This window comes from Canis lupus, chromosome 31 (genome assembly GCF_048164855.1).
Source record: "Canis lupus baileyi chromosome 31, mCanLup2.hap1, whole genome shotgun sequence".
Classification (NCBI taxonomy): domain Eukaryota; kingdom Metazoa; phylum Chordata; class Mammalia; order Carnivora; family Canidae; genus Canis; species Canis lupus.
The window spans coordinates 13461815-13479926 of NC_132868.1; the positions used below are offsets into that span (position 1 = coordinate 13461815).

An 18112-nucleotide genomic window follows, 5' to 3' on the forward strand; every position below is an offset into this window, starting at 1 on the left:
TGCTGCAAGTCCCTCTACCCATCAGGAAGACTCAGCAAATCTTCCCCCTCACTCACTTTGTTCCTCAAATTCGCTTCTTTCAATGAAAACGCAAATACCTTCCCCCTCAACAGTAACAATCAGCAAAAACAGAAGACATGATACTTTACTGTTTCTGAATGGGCTTCCTTCTTTTCCTTCCAGCATACATGCACTCCCCTGGTGGAATCATCATCTCTGGCCCTAAAAGAGAAAGGAGGCATAAAGTTGTTTATGTTGAAGAGGGCCCATGCCTGCATGCCTCATTGAGGAGTCAACACTGACCCCGTGCCGGTCCCCCTCCTCTAGCACCCACTGAATAAGATGTCCCAGGGCACTTCCAGCACAAAGCCTGCCAGTGAGTGTGAACCACTCAAACCCTATTTCCCTCAGCAGAAAGATGCTGAAGGGTTCAGTGAGGACACACAGCCTTGGCCGTGACATCTATCCCTTTGACCAGCAGCATCACGGTCCCCAAGCCTGGCCTGAGGACCTCAGTCACCACACTCGTACAGAAAACAGCCCTGTGCTCCTGCACCTGGCTCAGAGCGCTTACACCTGAGTAAATATCCTGAGCCTGCCCGCAGAAATCAGAAGCCATTCCATGGGCATCCGTGAGCAGGACATACGGCTCAGGTACCAAGGAGCAGTTTGCTGTGTCAGGGCTCTGACTGGGCTGGGCTGTTCCTCGCAGGAGCTGCGTGCATCCTCTCTTGGTGGTGTTTGTGGTGGGTGTTCTTCCTCTTCCCAACCCTCCCCTATGGCTCTGTACTTCTGAGCCAACAGGCTTCCTCTTTTGTATGTAAAATCTCCCACTCAACTCCATAGTGCTGGACTTCTATGTTAGCCACTAACTCACAGCTGCACATACCCACCAGCCTCTACCAGCAGAGCTGGACATGGCGCCTGCACACAAGAGGAGGTCCCCAAGGAGAAGCCCAGGATCTATGCCCTGAGACTGGTCAGCTCACCTATCACCTTGGGGATAGCATCAAAATCTTGATATTTCCAAGCAGTGTGGATGTCTGAGCCCTCACCACATCCTGCAGACCAGTGTGCAGTGACCACTCATTGCTAGGCACTGGGCCAACAGACTTGGAGCAAAGGCTAGGAGCCCTCACCTGGCCTCAAATGGAGGTGAGCCCCAACACACAGCATCCACCCTGTGTGTGAAGGGCCAGGAAAATTTTGAAAACATGTCACGAACGTGCTTAAATATAAGAAACACACTTTGAATATAAAGACATAAGTAGGTAAAGTAAATGGACAGGAGAACGTATGCCATGCAAACAGTAATCAAGAGAAGCGGGGGTATGAGTATATGAGTATCAGACAAAGTAGACTTGAGAAGAAGGAATATAACCAAGAACAACAACATTCCTTTCTCAGTAATCAATACAACAAGTAAACCAAAAATCAGGAAGGATTTAGAAACAATAACAGACCTGAAATGATTGACATTTATAGAACACTCCACTCAACAACAGCAGAATATGCATTCTTTGCACATGGAACATTCATCAAGATAGACCAAATTCTGGGACTTAAAACAATCCTGAACAAATTTAACAGAATAGAAATCATATGAAATATGTTCTGTGACAATGATGGGATTAAACTAGAAAGATATATGGAAAATGCCCAGATATTTGGAAAGCAACCCACTTCTAAATAACCACGGGTCAAAGGAAAGTCTCAAAGAAATTTAAAGTATTTTGAATTTAATGAAAATGAAAACAACATATCAGATTTTGTGGGACACAGCTGAGCAATACTTTGATGGAAACTGATATTATTAAGCATTTATATTAGAAAAAAAGAAGACATCTCAAATAATTTAAGCTTCTACTTTAAGTAACTAGAAAAAGAAAATAAATACAAATCAAGCAGAAGGATAGAAATAAGAAAGAAGGAAAAAATCAATGAAAAACTTAAAACAGAGAAAAATCAATGAACCAAAAGTTGGTTCTATGAAAAGATCAACAAAATTGATAAACCTCCAGCCAGAGTGATCAAGAAATAGAGAAAATATAAATGACCAATATCAGGAGTGAAAGAGGGGTCATCACTACAGATCCCACAGAAATTAGAAAGAAGAAAAGAGTATATAACTGTGAACTTACTTGTGTCCCCCAAATCCACATGTTGAAGCCCTAACAATCCACTGGAGGTGGGGCCTTTATGGGAGTGATTAAGGTCATGAAAGCAGAGCCCTGATCTATCAGAACTGCTGCCCTTATAAGAAGAGGAAGAGACACCAGGGCTCTCTCTTCACCATGTGTAGAGTCATTGCAAACCAAGAAGAGAGCTCTCTCACTGGAAACTCACTCAGTGGTCTTAGGAATGGTCATTGAGACGACATGACCGCCAGTTGACCTGAGAGCTGGACTCAGGTACTAGGAAGCTCCTCCCTCCATCCCCCTCCTTGGATGTGTGCTTGGCTCACCCTTCCTGCTCCCAATAGCTGCTCCAAGGACACAGCTTGAGACCAGGATGTGATGTTGAAAACATGTGCATGATATATGTGACTGAACCTAGTTGAGGCCTCTTCATAAACTTTTAAGATATGGCCAGTGGGTACAGGATCCACTCATCTTTCTTCCTCCTAAGACAAACCTTTGTATATCTTCTCTTTCGTTATTAAGACTGTCACCTATCAGGGTGCCTGGGTGGCCCAGTGGGTGAACCATCTGCCTTCAGCTCAGGTCATGATCCTGGTGTCCTATGATTGAGCCTGGAGTCAGGCTCCCTGCTCACTGAAGAATCTGCTTCTCCTTCTCCCTCTGCACCCCACCCCTCACTCATAGTTTCTCCCTCACTCTTAAATAAATAAAATTTTAAAATCTTAAAAAAAAAATAAAACAACACTGTCACCTACCAAGCTGGAGTGGCCGTGTCTTTCTTGGTCTCTCCCTGCCCTCTGCAAACAGGGGCCAGTTTCAGAGTCCACTGAGGAACTTGCAGAACTAACAAGCAGGTGCCCAGATCTTGGACTTTCAGCCTTCACAACCACGAGAAACCAATGTCTGTTGTTCAAGCACAGCCTGTGGTATTTGGTCGTGGTACCTGAGCAGACTGAGACATGATACTATTCCCACAAATCCAACATTTTAGATGAAATAGACCAATTCCTTGAAAGACACAAACTACCAAACTCACTCAAGAGAGCAACTGTTTGGTCCTATATCTATTCCAACAATAAAAACAAAACAAAGAACATCTAGGCCCAAATGATTTCACTGATAAATCCTACCAATTTAAGAAAAAAAAATGGAATACCAATTCTCTGCAACCTCTGTCAGAAAATTAAAAATAAAATTGAAGGGACGTCTGGGTGGCTCAGCGGTTTGGCGCCTGCCTTCAGCTCAGGGCATGATCCTGGAGTCCCTGGATCAAGTCCCGCATCAGGCTCCCTGCATGGAGCCTGCTTCTCCCTCTGCCTGTGTCTCTGCCTCTCTCTCTCTCTCAAATAAAATTTTAAAAATCTTAAAAAAATAAAAAAATAAAATAAAATTGAAAATTGACAACTCGTTTATAAGTTCAGCATCACCCCAATACAAAAACCAGACATCTCGAGAAAACTACAGACTATATCCATCATGAACATAGACACAAACATCCTCTATCAGATATTAGCAAATGGAATCCAGCAATACAAACAGGGCAAAATGGCACCACAAGTCAGGTTTACCCAAGAATTCAACATCCAAAATTCAATCAATTTTGGATGTTGCAACATCCAAAAATTGATCACTGCAATTCATTATGTTAATAAACCACAGGAAAAATACATATGACCATCTCCTATGTCCAAAAAAAGTATTTGACAAAATCCAAATCCCTTCATAATAATGAAAAAACTCTCATCAAACTGGGAATAGAAGGGAACTTCACTACCCTGATCAAGGGTGTCTAGACTACCATCACAGCTAATGAAGAAGACCCAGCTCTGCCCCTCCGATCACAGGCCCTTCATCCCCTTCCACCCAGACCACGAGTGATGCCCATCAGGACAAGATGAGGGAAAGCAGACTGTGATGCTGGGGAGGGAAGCTCATAGATGGCATGATCGTACATATAGAAAATCCTAGAAAGTTTACCACAACAGATCTCTTATGATAACTGAGTTCATCCAGGTCAAAGGGTAAAAGGACAACATACAAAAGTGTGTTTCTGTACACTAGCCATGAACAATCAGAACACAGATTTTTGAAAATCAGTATCATTTACAATAGCAGCAAAAGAAAAATGAAATATGTTAGTATTTCAAGAAGTTTGCTATGTATGTAACTGGGGCTCCAAAGAATAGGAGGTGACAAGAAAAAATTTAATAAATAGTAGAAATCTGTCCAAACATAATGAAAACTGTAAACTGACAGATTTAAGGTCAATAAATTCCTTTGTTTAATAATAATAAATTTATTTTTTATTGGTGTTCAATTTACCAACATACAGAATAACACCCAGTGCTCATCCCGTCAAGTGCCCCCCTCAGTGCCCGTCACCCATTCACCCCCACCTCCCACCCTCCTCCCCTTCCACCATCCCTAGTTCATTTCCCAGAGTTAGGAGTCTTTATGTTCTGTCTCCCTTTCTGATATTTCCCACACATTTCTTCTCCCTTCCCTTATATTCCCTTTCACTATTATTTATATTCCCCAAATGAATGAGAACATACAATGTTTGTCAATCAATTCCAAGCACAGAAACATTAAGAAAATCACAGCAAGGGCAGCCCCGGTGGCGCAGCAGTTTGGCGCCGCCTGCAGCCTGGGGTGTGATCCTGGGGACTTGGGATTGAGTCCCATGTCGGGTTCCCTCCGTGGAGCCTGCTTCTCCCTCTGCCTGTGTCTCTGCCTCTGTGTGTGTGTGTGTGTCTCTCATGAATGAATAAATAAAATCTTTAAAAAAAAAATCACAGCAAGGCCAATCATATCAAATTGCTCACAAACAGGGATATATAGAACAGTCTAAAAAGCCACCTGAGAAAAGAGTCACTGGGTGTGGACAAACAAAGGTGAGGGTGACAGCAGATGCTCCATCAGAGAAGGACGACGGCGGGGCTACGTCCCCACAGAAACAGAATGCCACAGCCTGCGAACATAGCTTTCGAAACTGAAGGCAGAGATGTTTTGAGATGCACAAGAGCTGAAAGATTCCTCGCCAGCTGCCCGACACCGTAAGAAATGTGAAAGGGTGTCTTCAGGCCAAAGGAAAATGATACCAGATGGTAACGTGGTCTACGAGACGAAGAGGGAGCACGGGCGCAGGCCCACTGGGGACAGACCCAGGCCGTTCTCGCTGCTCGAACATCTCTAAAGGACAGTTGTTTCAACAATAACAACAACAATGTGCCGTGGGCTCCGGAGCCTATGGAGGTCAGGGGGGTGGCAACGTGGGTGGGAGTGCGGGGTGGCACTCAGACATTTGCCCGGTGGGCATTTACTGCCCCCAGGCCCCCTGCCCGAGTGAATGCCACAGTTTCTTCTCTACGGGACACGGTGCGACACCTGCCAGCAGAGGCCCCAGAGGGACTGAGCCCGGGGCTTCACAGTCTTCTCTGCTCCTGCCCACCCAGTGTCCGGGCAGATGAACCATACCCTCTCCAAAGAGGCCTGAACCCCAGCTCCAGGGGAGAGGGAGCCTCCGTTTCCAAGTGCACTCTTCTGGCATGTTCCATGGAGTACCCTTGAGAGTCTTCTTTCCACCTTTATGGTCACTCCACTGTTGTAGTTAATACTTCCTTATATTAAAGTCTCTCAGTGGGCGCCTGGGGACTCAGTCAGTGAAGCGTCTGCCTGCGGCTCAGGTCATGATCCCGGGTCCTGGGATCCAGCCCCACATCAGGCTCCCTGCTCAGCGGGCAGTCTGCTTCTCCCTCTCCCTCTGTGCCTCCTTCCTGTTCACGTTCTCTCTCTCTCTCTCTCTCAAACAGGTAAATAAAATATTTTTTTAAAAAGTCAATTCAAATAAAATAAGGTAAAAATGCAAAAAGCTGATTTTTTTAAGTGCATATATTTTAGAGTTATATCCTAAAAAATGACACCGCAGGGATTTGCTCCTATGTAATCTGGGGAGCAGAGTGGAGTCTAAATGAAACTGGATCCTTTGATATTGATAGCTGCCCATCTGTGCTGGCTGATGAATTGGGCTCATTATAAAATTCTCTTTACTTTTGTTAAAAATTTGAAATTTTCCATAATAACATTTTTTAAAAAAGCATTAGAAAGAGGCAAATATGTGATCTAGGAATAGACACACTATGATGCCAAGGCCATTCGATGGGGAAAGAAGAGTATCCTCAACAAATGGGTAAATCACATATCGCATGCAAGAGAAGGAGGCTCTTCCCTGTCTCATACTGTATGGACAAATTGACCAAAATTAGTTAAAGATAAAGTGTAAGATGTAAAATTATAAAACCCTCAACAAAAACATGGGGCTATATCTTCATGACCTTAAATCAGGCAAAAGACTCTCCAATATGTCACCAAAAGCACAAACAAGAAAATAAAAAGAAATACATTGGACGTTATCAAATTTAAAAACCTATGCTTCAGAGGACACCATCCAGTCAGTGATAAGACAACCACAGAACAGGAGAAGACATTGGCAAATTACGCATCTGATAAGTCTACTATTCAGGACACATAAAGAATTCTTACAACCCAACAACAAAAAGACAAACAGCCCAATTAAAAATGGGCAAAAGACTTGAACAGATATTTCTCCAAAGAAAATATACAAATGGTCAACAGACACAAGCAAAGACGCTCCAGGTCATTAGTCACCAGGGAAATATAATCAAACCCACAAGGAGAGAGCATTTCACACCCACTAGGATGGCTATCAACAGAACAAAGGAAAAGTGACAAGTGTTGGTGAGGACTTGAAGCTGGGATCTGTGGCCCCGGTGCAGATGGAAGATGGTGCAGCAGCTGTGGGGAAGTAGTGGATCCTCAAAGGGTTAGACGCAGAGACACTCCAGCAAGTCCACTCCTGGGTGCATGCCCAAGAGAACTGGAAACATACATTCAAACAGAATCTGACACACAAACGCTCAAGAGCATCAGTTTTCACCACAGCCAGAGTGTACACAGCCCCAAAGCCCGTCAACTGGCGAATAGTAAACCGAGTGGGGTCTATGCCCATGTGGAGTATTACCCAGCCTGAGAAGGCTCGGGCTCTGATGCACGCTGTCACATAAATGGCCTTGAAGATGTACTACATGCAGGAAGGCGGACACAAAAGCTCCTGTGCTGGATCCATACATATGAAAAGTCCAGAAGAGGAAGGTAGTAGATTAGTGGTTGCCGGGGCCAGGGAGGGAGGTGGCCATAGGCTGGAGCAGGAACGGATGGATGGATGCTTCCGCCTTATCAGCCTCGTCTTGTGCCACGGCCACCAGGCCTGCACTTCTCTGGGGAGCCAAGTCAGACCCCCCTGGCTAGAGGCCAGCATGCCAAGACATCCCGGGGCTGGCCCCAGCCTAGGGGAGGGCAGGCCATGGAAGTCTCCCCATACCCCACGAGGGGCCAGGCACTCAGCAACACACAGTCACCCATGAGGTCAAAGGTGAAGAAGATCCACGCCCCAGCATCACCATTGCCCAACTGAGCTGGAGAAGGGATGGTGCAGGGGTGAGGGAGAGAAGGTGGGGGGGGGGGCAGGGACAGCCCTGATGGGGTGGTGCTGACCCCCTGGCTAGCCTTCACCTGAAGCAGGTGCTGTGACAGGATCTGGGCTCCAGGTGAGCCCGTTCCCGGCCTCACACACTGCCGGCCTGCCCCACAGAGCCACGTTTTCCCGTGGCACCTCCATCTCAGCACTCAGAACAACCCTAAAAACACCAAAGGCAGATAAAGGCTCCCAGGGATCCCTCCCTGGGGCGTGTGTGGAAGAAACACTGAGCCCCCTCCACCGCCACAGATCCTGCTGAAGAAACATGGTGTGGGGCGCCATCTGTGCTCAGCTTTCTGCCCCGGGAATCCTATATGTGGGCGGAAATTATGGCAATAGGTTGCTCCATTTTACTAGATCCCCATTAATTTTCCTCAAAAAGATGAAGCCTCCGTTGGATTAGACCAAACTCCTAGAGAAAATGTCCCTGTGAGGCAGGACACAGGTGTCTGCTCTGATGCAGGTGGCAGACGCTTCGCTGATAAGTGGAGGCAGGAGACCCTCCCCACTGGGCTCCTGTGGCCTGTGACTGGCCTGGGCCAGGGTCCCCCCTGCAACCATAGACAGTGCTCTAAGTTGACTGCATTTTGCAGAGAAACCCGAGCTTTTGTAACAATCTTTCTGTAGGGGTGCCTGGGTGGCTCAGTGCGTAAAACATCTGACTTGACCTCAGCTCAGGTCTTGATCTCAGGGTCATGAGTTTGAGCCCTGCACTGGGCTCCGTGGGCATGTGCTGCTCTGGGACCAGAGTAGGAGGGCGACAACGCTCAGTCGGAGTCCAAAGTCCAGCAGTTACCGGCCTCAAAGTCCTTACCCTACACATGGTGCACGCCAGCCACAGGCTGCTGGGGGGTTGCAGCACGTGACACAGTGTCCCCTTCAGGGCTGTGCTGCCCGCCAGCCACACACCAGGAACAGGGACAGCCTGTACATCCCCGCAGCATCTCCTCCTCATGGCAAGAGCTACCACCAACACCGTGACAGGGGCTCCCTGTCCCCGCTGCCCCAGAGCCTGCCGAAGCCAGACATGGCGACCCCGGGTGGAGACGTCCGGGCTTGAGGGCCTGCGTCCACCGCAGGCGGCCTGGAGAGTGCCCTCGGTGAGTCAGCTGCTGACCAGGCCAGGACTCCAGGCACACGACTTTCAAGGGCCCAGACCCTGGGCACAGATGTCCCAGGCACACACTCAAGTACCCTCTCTGGCGCCAGCTGCGGCTGGCCACATCGAGGCCACGTGTAAGTCCTGGGGGCTACCTCCCCCACCGTGATGATGGTACTTGGGGCAGCCGACCCTGAAGGCCGCCGGACACTCCCAAAGAGGGAAGATGTCTGCGGCACCAACCCCCAAAGAGATAGGAGGAAAGAGTGGCCCAAGGCCTCTGGCCTCTGACGCTGGCCCATCACCTGCCCCCGTGGGAGACACAGTGGGAACAGCAGGGTCAGCAGGTCGCCGCCTGTCTGTGCCACACTGAGTATCCACAATCTGGGATTTGGGGCCCCTGAAACGAAGACTTTTGGGGAAAACAACAACTTCTTGGTGCCGCTAAGGGCAACCGAAACCGAGCGGATTCCTGGAGCCCGGGGCCCTTCGGCCCTTCCCCAGTGGGAGAAGCAAGCCCCGTGCGCCCTGCCCGGCAAAGAGGGGCCCGCTGTGCCGCGGGCTCCGGCTCGTGCCCCGCCGCCCGGGAAGGCTCAGGGGCCAGTGCCCGGGCCCTGCCCGCGTCCGGCCGGGACGCTCCGCGCCGCCGCTCGGGGGCACATCGGGGCCACATCGGGGCCACGGCCCGGGCGGCGCGCAGGGGGCAGAGCCGGGACCGCAGCGCCTGCCCCGCCCGGAGGCGCGAGCTCGTCGTCAGGTGAGCGGCGGCGGGAGGAGGGCGGGAGGAGGGCGGGCGCGGCCGCTCGGGCTTGGGGGCACTTACCCGAGGCTCAGGGCACCCGCGGGAGCTGTGGCGGCGCGGCTGCCGGCGCTCGCATCCCGGGACCGCGGCGGCCGCGGAAGGACGGCCCCACCCGGCACGCGAGCCCGCCCCGCCCCGGGGCCGACCCAGGCGGCAGGCGGCAGGCGGCAGGCGGCAGGCGGCAGGCGGCAGGGGGCGCGCGCGAGCCTCCCGCCGCGGGCCCCGAGGTCTCGCCTCCGCGGGCCCGACCCCCGCACGCGCCCGACCTGCGCCCGGCGGCGGGCGCGCACCTGCCGGGGGCGCCGAGGGCCCGCCCGGTGCCGCCCCCGCCGCTGCGGCTGCCGGACCGCGACACGCCGGGCCTGCCGGGCGCGCCTGTCTCCGTCTCCTCCCTGGACCCGGGCGGACGCTCCTTCCCTTCCACCGCGAGGGTCTTTGGCCCCCGCCCGGCTCCACCAGGCGCCCGACTCCGCGAGCCTCCTTCGCAACCTGAGGTCTCGGCCGGCGCCTGGGGGCCCCCAGACGCCAGCCGCTCCAGCGCCAGAGCCCTCGCGCGGCCCCATTCCACGTGCAGCCCCTGGGTGGTCTCCAGGGCCGGCCCCTCATCCCCGCAGCCAGCCCTGTAGGGGCTCCAGCGCCCGCCCCACAGTCACAGACTAAAGTACTGCTCCAGACCCCCGCCGGGCTCCGAGCCAGATCCTCAGAAGCCCCCCATATCCTTCCCTTCCTGGACGCACTCATGGGCCCTGAAGGAGCAGGCTTGTGTGCCTCAGGACCTTTGCGCTCGCTGTGCCCTCAGGGAAATGCTCTTCTCCAGATACTCACAGGGGAGCAACCAGTACCCGTGTCCTCAGAGAGGAGACACACCCAAGCCAAGGCCACTGCTGTGGGTCTCCCCTTCCTGCTCATCTTTCTTGGTGCACATTGCCCCTGAAGTTACGGCAGGGGAGCAGGTTAACTCCCCACTTCCTGCACCTCTATCCAGGAGGAACACTCGCCCAGTGCAGAGCAGGGGTTCAGAAATGTAGGCTGAGTAAATGGTTTCATATTCTTTTTACTTGTAGCAACTTGTACCTATACTGCAGTGTACAGTAGGTATTGAGTATAAATAAAATCAGCATTTGCATCCTGATCCACTTTTCTAACATGCATTATGCACAGAAAAGGTTTGGGTGAATAACAGGTTATAGGTGAACTTCAATTTCTTTATTATTTAACTTTATTTTTTAAGGATTTTATTTACTTGATAGTGAAATGAGCAGGGGGAGGGATGGGAGGGAGCATCAGAGAGAGGGAGCAGCAGGGGCAGAGGGAGCAGCAGAAGGAGAGGGAGCAGCAAGGGAAGAGGGAGCAGCAGAGGGAGAGGGAGCAGCAAGGGAAGAGGGAGCAGCAGAAGCAGATGGAGCCACAGGGGCAGAGGGACCAGCAGGGGCAGAGGGAGCAGCAGGGGAAGAGGGAGCAGCAGAGGCAGAAGGAGCAGCAGGGACAGAGGGAGCAGCAGAAGCAGAGGGAGCAGCAGGGGCAGAGGGAGCAGCAGGGGCCATGGGAGCAGCAGAGGCAGAGGGAGAAGCAGAAGCAGAGGGAGCAGCAGGGGCAGAGGGAGCAGCAGGGGCAGAGGGAGCAGCAGGGGCAGAGGGAGCAGCAGGGACCATGGGAGCAGCAGAGGCAGAGGGAGCAGCAGGGACAGAGGGACCAGCAGGGGCAGAGGGAGCAGCAAGGGCAGAGGGAGCAGCAGGGGCCATGGGAGCAGCAGAGGCAGAAGGAGCAGCAGGGACAGAGGGAGCAGCAGAAGCAGAGGGAGCAGCAGGGGGAGAGGGAGCAGCAGGGGCCATGGGAGCAGCAGAGGCAGAGGGAGCAGCAGGGACAGAGGGAGCAGCAGAAGCAGAGGGAGCAGCAGGGGGAGAGGGAACAGCAGAGGAAGAGGGAGCAGCAGAGGCAGAGGGACCAGCAGAGGCAGAGGGACCAGCAGGGGCAGAGGGAGCAGCAGAGGGAGAGGGAGAAGCAAGGGAAGAGGGAGCAGCAGAAGCAGAAGGAGCCACAGGGGCAGAGGGAGCAGCAGAGGCAGAGGGAGCAGCAGGGGGAGAGGGAGCAGCAGGGGCCATGGGAGCAGCAGAGGCAGAGGGAGCAGCAGGGACAGAGGGAGCAGCAGAAGCAGAGGGAGCAGCAGGGGGAGAGGGAGCAGCAAGGGAAGAGGGAGCAGCAGAAGCAGAAGGAGCCACAGGGGCAGAGGGAGCAGCAGAGGCAGAGGGACCAGCAGGGGCAGAGGGACCAGCAGGTGGAGAGGGAGCAGCAGGGGCAGAGGGAGCAGCAGGGGCAGAGGGAGCAGCAGGGGGAGAGGGAACAGCAGGGGCAGAGGGAGCAGCAGAGGCAGAGGGAGCAGCAGGGGCAGAGGGAGCAGCAGGGGCCATGGGAGCAGCAGAGGCAGAGGGAGCAGCAGGGACAGAGGGAGCAGCAGAGGCAGAGGGAGCAGCAGGGGGAGAGGGAGCAGCAGGGGAAGAGGGAGCAGCAGAGGCAGAGGGAGCAGCAGGGGCAGAGGGAGCAGCAGGGGCCATGGGAGCAGCAGAGGCAGAGGGAGCAGCAGGGGCAGAGGGAGCAGCAGGGGCAGAGGGAGCAGCAGGGGGAGAGGGAGCAGCAGGGGCCATGGGAGCAGCAGAGGCAGAGGGAGCAGCAGGGGCAGAGGGAGCAGCAGGGGCCATGGGAGCAGCAGAGGCAGAGGGAGCAGCAGGGGCAGAGGGAGCAGCAGGGGCAGAGGGAGCAGCAGGGGCCATGGGAGCAGCAGAGGCAGAGGGAGCAGCAGGGGCCATGGGAGCAGCAGAGGCAGAGGGAGCAGCAGGGACAGAGGGAGCAGCAGACACCCAGCAGCCTAACTGAGGACCCTGGGATCATGACCTGAGCCAAAGCCAGATGCTTAAGAGATTGAGCCACTCAGGTGCCCCTTCAATTTCTTTTTACAGCTTCTATAATTCCTGCACATTTTTTCCAAAAAGCATATAGTACTTTTACTTTTTTGGTAATTCCTTTGGTTGTTGTTACATACATTGAGTAGGCCGGCGCATGATTCCAGGGGAAGCTCTGTATTAAGAGCTAGCACTGCCTGTGCATGGAAGCCCCACCTCACTCCCCGGGGCCCCCTCAAGTCGGGCACCCGTCGCACCCGCCCATCAGGAATGACAGGGGTAGGTGGGGTACAGGCAATGCGCAAGGCCACAGGTGTGAGGCCACCTGTGAGCACCAAGGTCCACTTCCTTCCTTCCTCCTAAGCCACCCAAGCAGTCAGGCCTGTGAAGTGTGGACAGCAGAGACCATCCCGGCTCTGCCAGTGGCCAGGAGCTGTCACCTGCCTGTACCTGGTGACAGCCCCACAGTGAGAACCTCCCACTATGGGGGCAGAAAAGAGGAGGCACGAAGAGGGCATATTTACTCGTTTATTTCCTGACATACTTCCTGTCACTTATTTCCTTTCTTCTAAAGTTTCTCCCCAGCACAGCCCAGCCCGCCAGCCCCAACTAAACATGACTCATCTGCTTGGTTTTCTTTGAAATTCCCGTGCCCCCCACATCCTGCGGCAGCTCTGGAAGGGAGCCTTCCAGAGGCTCCAGAAGGGACTTCTGGAAGGGAGGTCTCAGCCCCATGGGACCCGCCGCGACCGCTCATCCCGCTTCCCTCCCCGGCCTCGAGTGTCCCCCGTTTCCCGCATCACGACCCGGCCTCTCGGGTTTCTCGCTCGGTTTCCTGGCACGTGGTTAAAGGAACTGGGAGGAAAACTTCGTGAAATCCTTGTCTGCCTTCACAGCTAGTGACGGATTCCAGGTGGAAACCCCCTCGCTCGCCCGGCGCGGCCGGGGTGTGCGCCGCCTGCTGCTGCGTCTCAGCACTGCCTGTGCGCTCGGCGGGGGCGGGTCCCTGTCCCTGGGCTGGGACGCCCCTCAGCACAGCCTGTCCACCTAACCCACCTCCGCGAGTTCTGGAACAGGCCCCCTTCTTTTTTTTGAATATTTCTTCTCTAGAGTTTTCTCTGTTCTTTAGCTTTTTCCCTTCCAGATATTCTATTTTTAATTTCTAGGAATCATTTCTCATTCTGTATTCTTTCTTTCTTATAGAATTGGGTCTTTTTTTGGGGCGGGGGGCTTTTTTAAATGGATGAAGTATCGTTGGTCATCTGTGAGACACTGGCTATAAGCTGTCCGGGTTCTAAGATGTTTCTTTCCGTTTCTGAGTTGCTTATTTTACAAACGTCAGGTGAACTTTGCTGCACTTGGCACAAGAGTGAGGCATTGCCCTCCATGGACCTGCTCTCAGGCAGTAGGTTTCTCTGACTTCCTGCCTGGGGTGGAGGCCTCCCCAGCCTTCTTGTACCAGCTCTGCAGGAACTGGTGGCTTCCCCCCTGGACCTTGGGGCCTGGCTTCACCTGCGCCATCAGACCCTGAAGCTGTTTCCTTCTCCAGGGACTTTGCTATCTTAAAGCTCTCTTCACTGTGAGCAGCTACTGGGGCCCTTTTTAAAATAAGGTGAGGCCCAGTCTGGTTGGCCTGGAGTGTCATCTGGTAGGAGGGGAGGACAGGTCAGATGTGCCCTCTGGGCTCCCTTATGTCCCTGCATGAACAGCGCGAGGTCCTGGGTGCCCTCCTCCAAACTAAAGTCTAACCACCACTTATCACGTGACTTTGGCCAAATGATGGGCTCCTCCATCAGTCTTCATTTTATTATCCATAAAACAGATAAGTGTAGACAAATGGAACAGAGTGCCCAGAAATTAACTCTCACGTATAAGGTCAAATGACATTTGATGAGGGTGCAAAGACCATTCAGTAGGGGAAAGGACTGTCCCCAGCAAATGGTGGTGGGAAAAACGGATATGCGCACACAAGAGAATAACATGAAACCTGACCTAACACCATGCACAAAAACTATTTCAAAATAGGTCAAAGATTTGAAATGAATGAGAAAATCCTGAGAAGAAAACACAGGGGAAAGCCTCGTGACATTGACATTCCTCCAAAGACGACATAAACAGCCCACAGCACACGAAACAATGCTGCACATCACTCGTCATCAGATGCCAGCCAAGAACACAGTGAGACCTCACCAAGAGGATGACTCTTCCCAAAACACATCGGCTACTGGCGAGGATGTGGAGAAGTCGGTGCCCTTGTGCTCTGTTGGTGGGAACATAAAATGGCACAGCTGCTGTGAACTGAACACAGAAGCGGCCTCAGACAAAGGACTGAGCATGGACCTGAGTGTCGCGCACCCATGTCCACTGCAGCATTATTCAACCACCAAACGGTGGAAGCCAACCAGTGTGCCTGAGATGAATGGGTGAGCAAGACATGGCGTATCCACATGCTGGAGTCATCCTTCAGCCTAGAAAGGAAGGAAATCCTGACACTTTCTCAGCACAGGTGACCCTGGACAACAATCGTAGAAAGCCTGTCTTTCCGCTGGTATGAGGCTCCCAGGAGTCAGACCCACGGAGGTGGCAGGATGGTGGGCACCGGGGCTTAGTGTGGGTGGTGATGGCACTCAGCGCCGTGAATGTGCCTAATGCCACGGAGCTGCACTCTTAAATCTGGTGAAAAGGTAAATTTTATGCTATATGTATTCTAACATGGGAGGAAAGAACCCCACCTTTGCTCATTGCTTCACTAGGTGTGTATGGCCCTGCTCTAGAGGCAGACTTGGGCCAGGTTCCCAGCCTGGAGACTCGGGGCTCACGCATGCACCGCCCTTAAATGCTATGGCCTAGTGCTGGGAATTGCAGGCCACTCCTGGGCCCGCCAGGCGGGGGCTGTGCGGGGGGAGGGCTGAGGGGCCGCCCCTCCGCCTAGTGACCTGGGCATTCAGGGACGGAAGGAGGGCCCGGCAGGAGAGCGCACCCGACACCTGCTCCACGTGCAGCCCGGCGAGGACTAACAGCCTCCACCTCCGGCCACCCAGACCCCCACCTGCCCGCGTCCTCGGTCAGGCTCATCTGGACAGGGGGCCCTTCTAGCTCGCTAGGTTGACTTCAGTGGTGACCTTGGGCATGACCCCAGGTCAAGCCTTCCCGACTGCCCCGGGACCGCTGTCTCACAAGAACCCAAGGTTTAAAGCCGGGTCCCGGTAAGTCAAATGAAGAGCTGTGTCATCAACATGCCATTCAAACAGCCAGGAAGGGAGTGTTAGGAGCAGGTGGCCGAGGGACCCATGGGTGGTCGTCAGCTGGCCTGGCCCACCCCAGAGAGGCCAGCTTCCCCAGAGGTGCTCTGCCCGCCCCCCAACACCCATGTCTAATGGGACCTGGGGCACAGCTTGAGCAAAGTGACACATGAAAAGCTGCCACAGGCCGTCCCGGGGCTCACGGCTTTACAGCGGTGCTTGTGGCCCTCAGGATTTAAGCCCCACACGCTCTGCTTTCTCGGCTGCTGCTTGTTAATTCCAAACCCGAGCGTCCTGGAGGCCACAGATGAGCCGCCCCGGGCAGGCGTCCCTCCCTGGCGTGGCTGCACTGCCCCCGTGTGGCCGTGTGGCTCCTGGGGCTGTGCTTGGCTCCCAGCGCAGGTGTTCACTGTGGGTCCGCCGTCCAAGGGTGCTCGTCCTTACGACGTTCCTGCATGTTCTCCTTAGGCAGCCTGGCTCCCCGGTGGACCCCCTAACCTCTTAGGCCCACCTGCCTCTGGGGCCTTCCAGAAGCAAAGCCACATACTCGCCCCTGCAAGATACCACAGACCTGACTGGTCGCCTGTCTCCCACTGACCACCATCTCCCAGACTGCCCACTCCTCACTGCACCCCCATTGACCAAACCGCTGTTTCCTACTGGGATGGTTGGTGCCACACACCTGAGTACCTGTACCACACTTAAGAATATCTGTACCATAGCTGAGTGTCTATACCACATGCCTGAGAGCATCTATACCACACACCCGAATTATCTGTACTGTACCTGTCTATCTACACTACATTCATGTACCACACACCTGAGACTATCTTTATCAGTGTGTTTATCTGTACTGCACACCTGTGCACCATACACCTGAGTTTATCTGTCACACACCTGAGAATAACTGTGCTACACACGTGTGCATCTGTACTAACCTATGCCTATCTGTACTCTACACACTTGAGTCTATTTGTACCATGCTTGAGTACATCTGTACCAAACACAAGAACATCTGGACCATAGCTGAGTGTATCACACACCTGAGGGCATCTGTACCGTGCACCTAGTGAGATACTGAGAAACCCACTTTGATTAGAGGAATGGTCCTTCCTTCCTAACCGGGTAAGATGATCTAACCCTCACTCATCCCCAACCAGACCATTTCTTTGCTAAAATCCCGCATACTTTTCCGTCCCTTCCCTGAATCAGGGGTGCAGGGCTCATCATCTTCTCAGTTTCCTCTCTGTGGCTGACACAGCATGAGAGAACAGGTCTGCGTCCACTGTGTGGTCTCCATGGAGTGTAAACACCAAGTATGTACTGGGGGCAGGTGCCTCACCAAGACCTCGAGCTGCTCTGCGGCCAGTTGGGGGGGGGGTGCGTCCAGGTGCAGGAAGGGGGCGGGGCTCCCATATGCACAGGACAGAGAATAGTGGGCTGAACGAGAGCAGCATCTTCCAAAGCCTCCTGTTGTAGCCACGGTGTGGGGCAGGGGGGCAGGCAGGCAGCAGAGGGGGTACATGGCTTGGGGGTGAGTGATGGCCTGGGGTTTATTAGCTGGAGATGCTGAGTCCAAGATGCCTGTGAGAACCCAGAGAGAAACCACTTGAGCCGCTGGATATGTGGGCCTTGGTTCTGAAAGCCTCTTGGAGTCAGAATTCAAGGTACGGGGTCAGACTGAGCTCACTGAACTAGAACCCGGGGTCACTGCGAGCATGTTGACGTCTGGAGACGCACCCAACACAGGAAGTGGTAGGAATCCCTGAAGACTCCTCACAGGCCGTCCCCCACTGAACTCATGGGGTCAGCCTATGCATCCCAGAGAGATTCTTTACCCCTACCTCACTATTGTAATCAGGGGTGTTCTGACCGGAGATGTCAACAAGACCCCTGTGGGACGCCAATTTCTGATGTCCGAGATCCATTTACAAATCAACACCGCCCTGAATGTCCTCGCAACCCCTGCTCCAAATTCTGGTTTGGGGAAGCACACAAAAGAGAAAAGAAGTAGAAAACAGCCTCAGTGATTCCGTGGGGGACACGGTGGAGGGCCCCCCAGGACTGGCTGTGTGTCAACAGAAGGTGACGCAGACTGCCCTCCAGATGCCTGCAGCCCATTTTCATGTTTGAAAACCACAACCAACAAATCATCACAGGGCAGGACTAAATCATAAATAACAGAAACCCACAATTTTCTAAACCAAATCTGGGTTTAGAGGTTCAGAGAAGTCTGATGAAATTTAAACCAGCTTCTGTCACAGAGGACAGAGGTAGCCTTGGATTTCCATAAGCTGAGTCAGAGGGACACCCCAGAAGGTGTCCCAGACCCCTGAGAGCTCCCATGTGAGTACAGCTGAGGCGGACAGCGACA

General features: G+C 53.3%; 1 protein-coding gene across 1 annotated transcript in view; it reads right to left on the reverse strand.

The window, feature by feature from the left end:
- Positions 1 to 9742, reverse strand: part of AHRR (aryl hydrocarbon receptor repressor) — a 77906-nt gene extending 68164 nt beyond the window's left edge. The window contains exons 1-2 of the mRNA XM_072807432.1: positions 9621 to 9742; positions 150 to 222 (exon numbers count right to left, since the gene is read on the reverse strand). Of these exons, the coding sequence (XP_072663533.1) occupies positions 150 to 214 (65 nt within the window). The 5' untranslated portion in view covers positions 215 to 222; positions 9621 to 9742. The remainder of the gene's footprint in view (positions 1 to 149; positions 223 to 9620) is intronic.
- Between the last annotated feature and the right edge of the window lie 8370 nt (positions 9743 to 18112).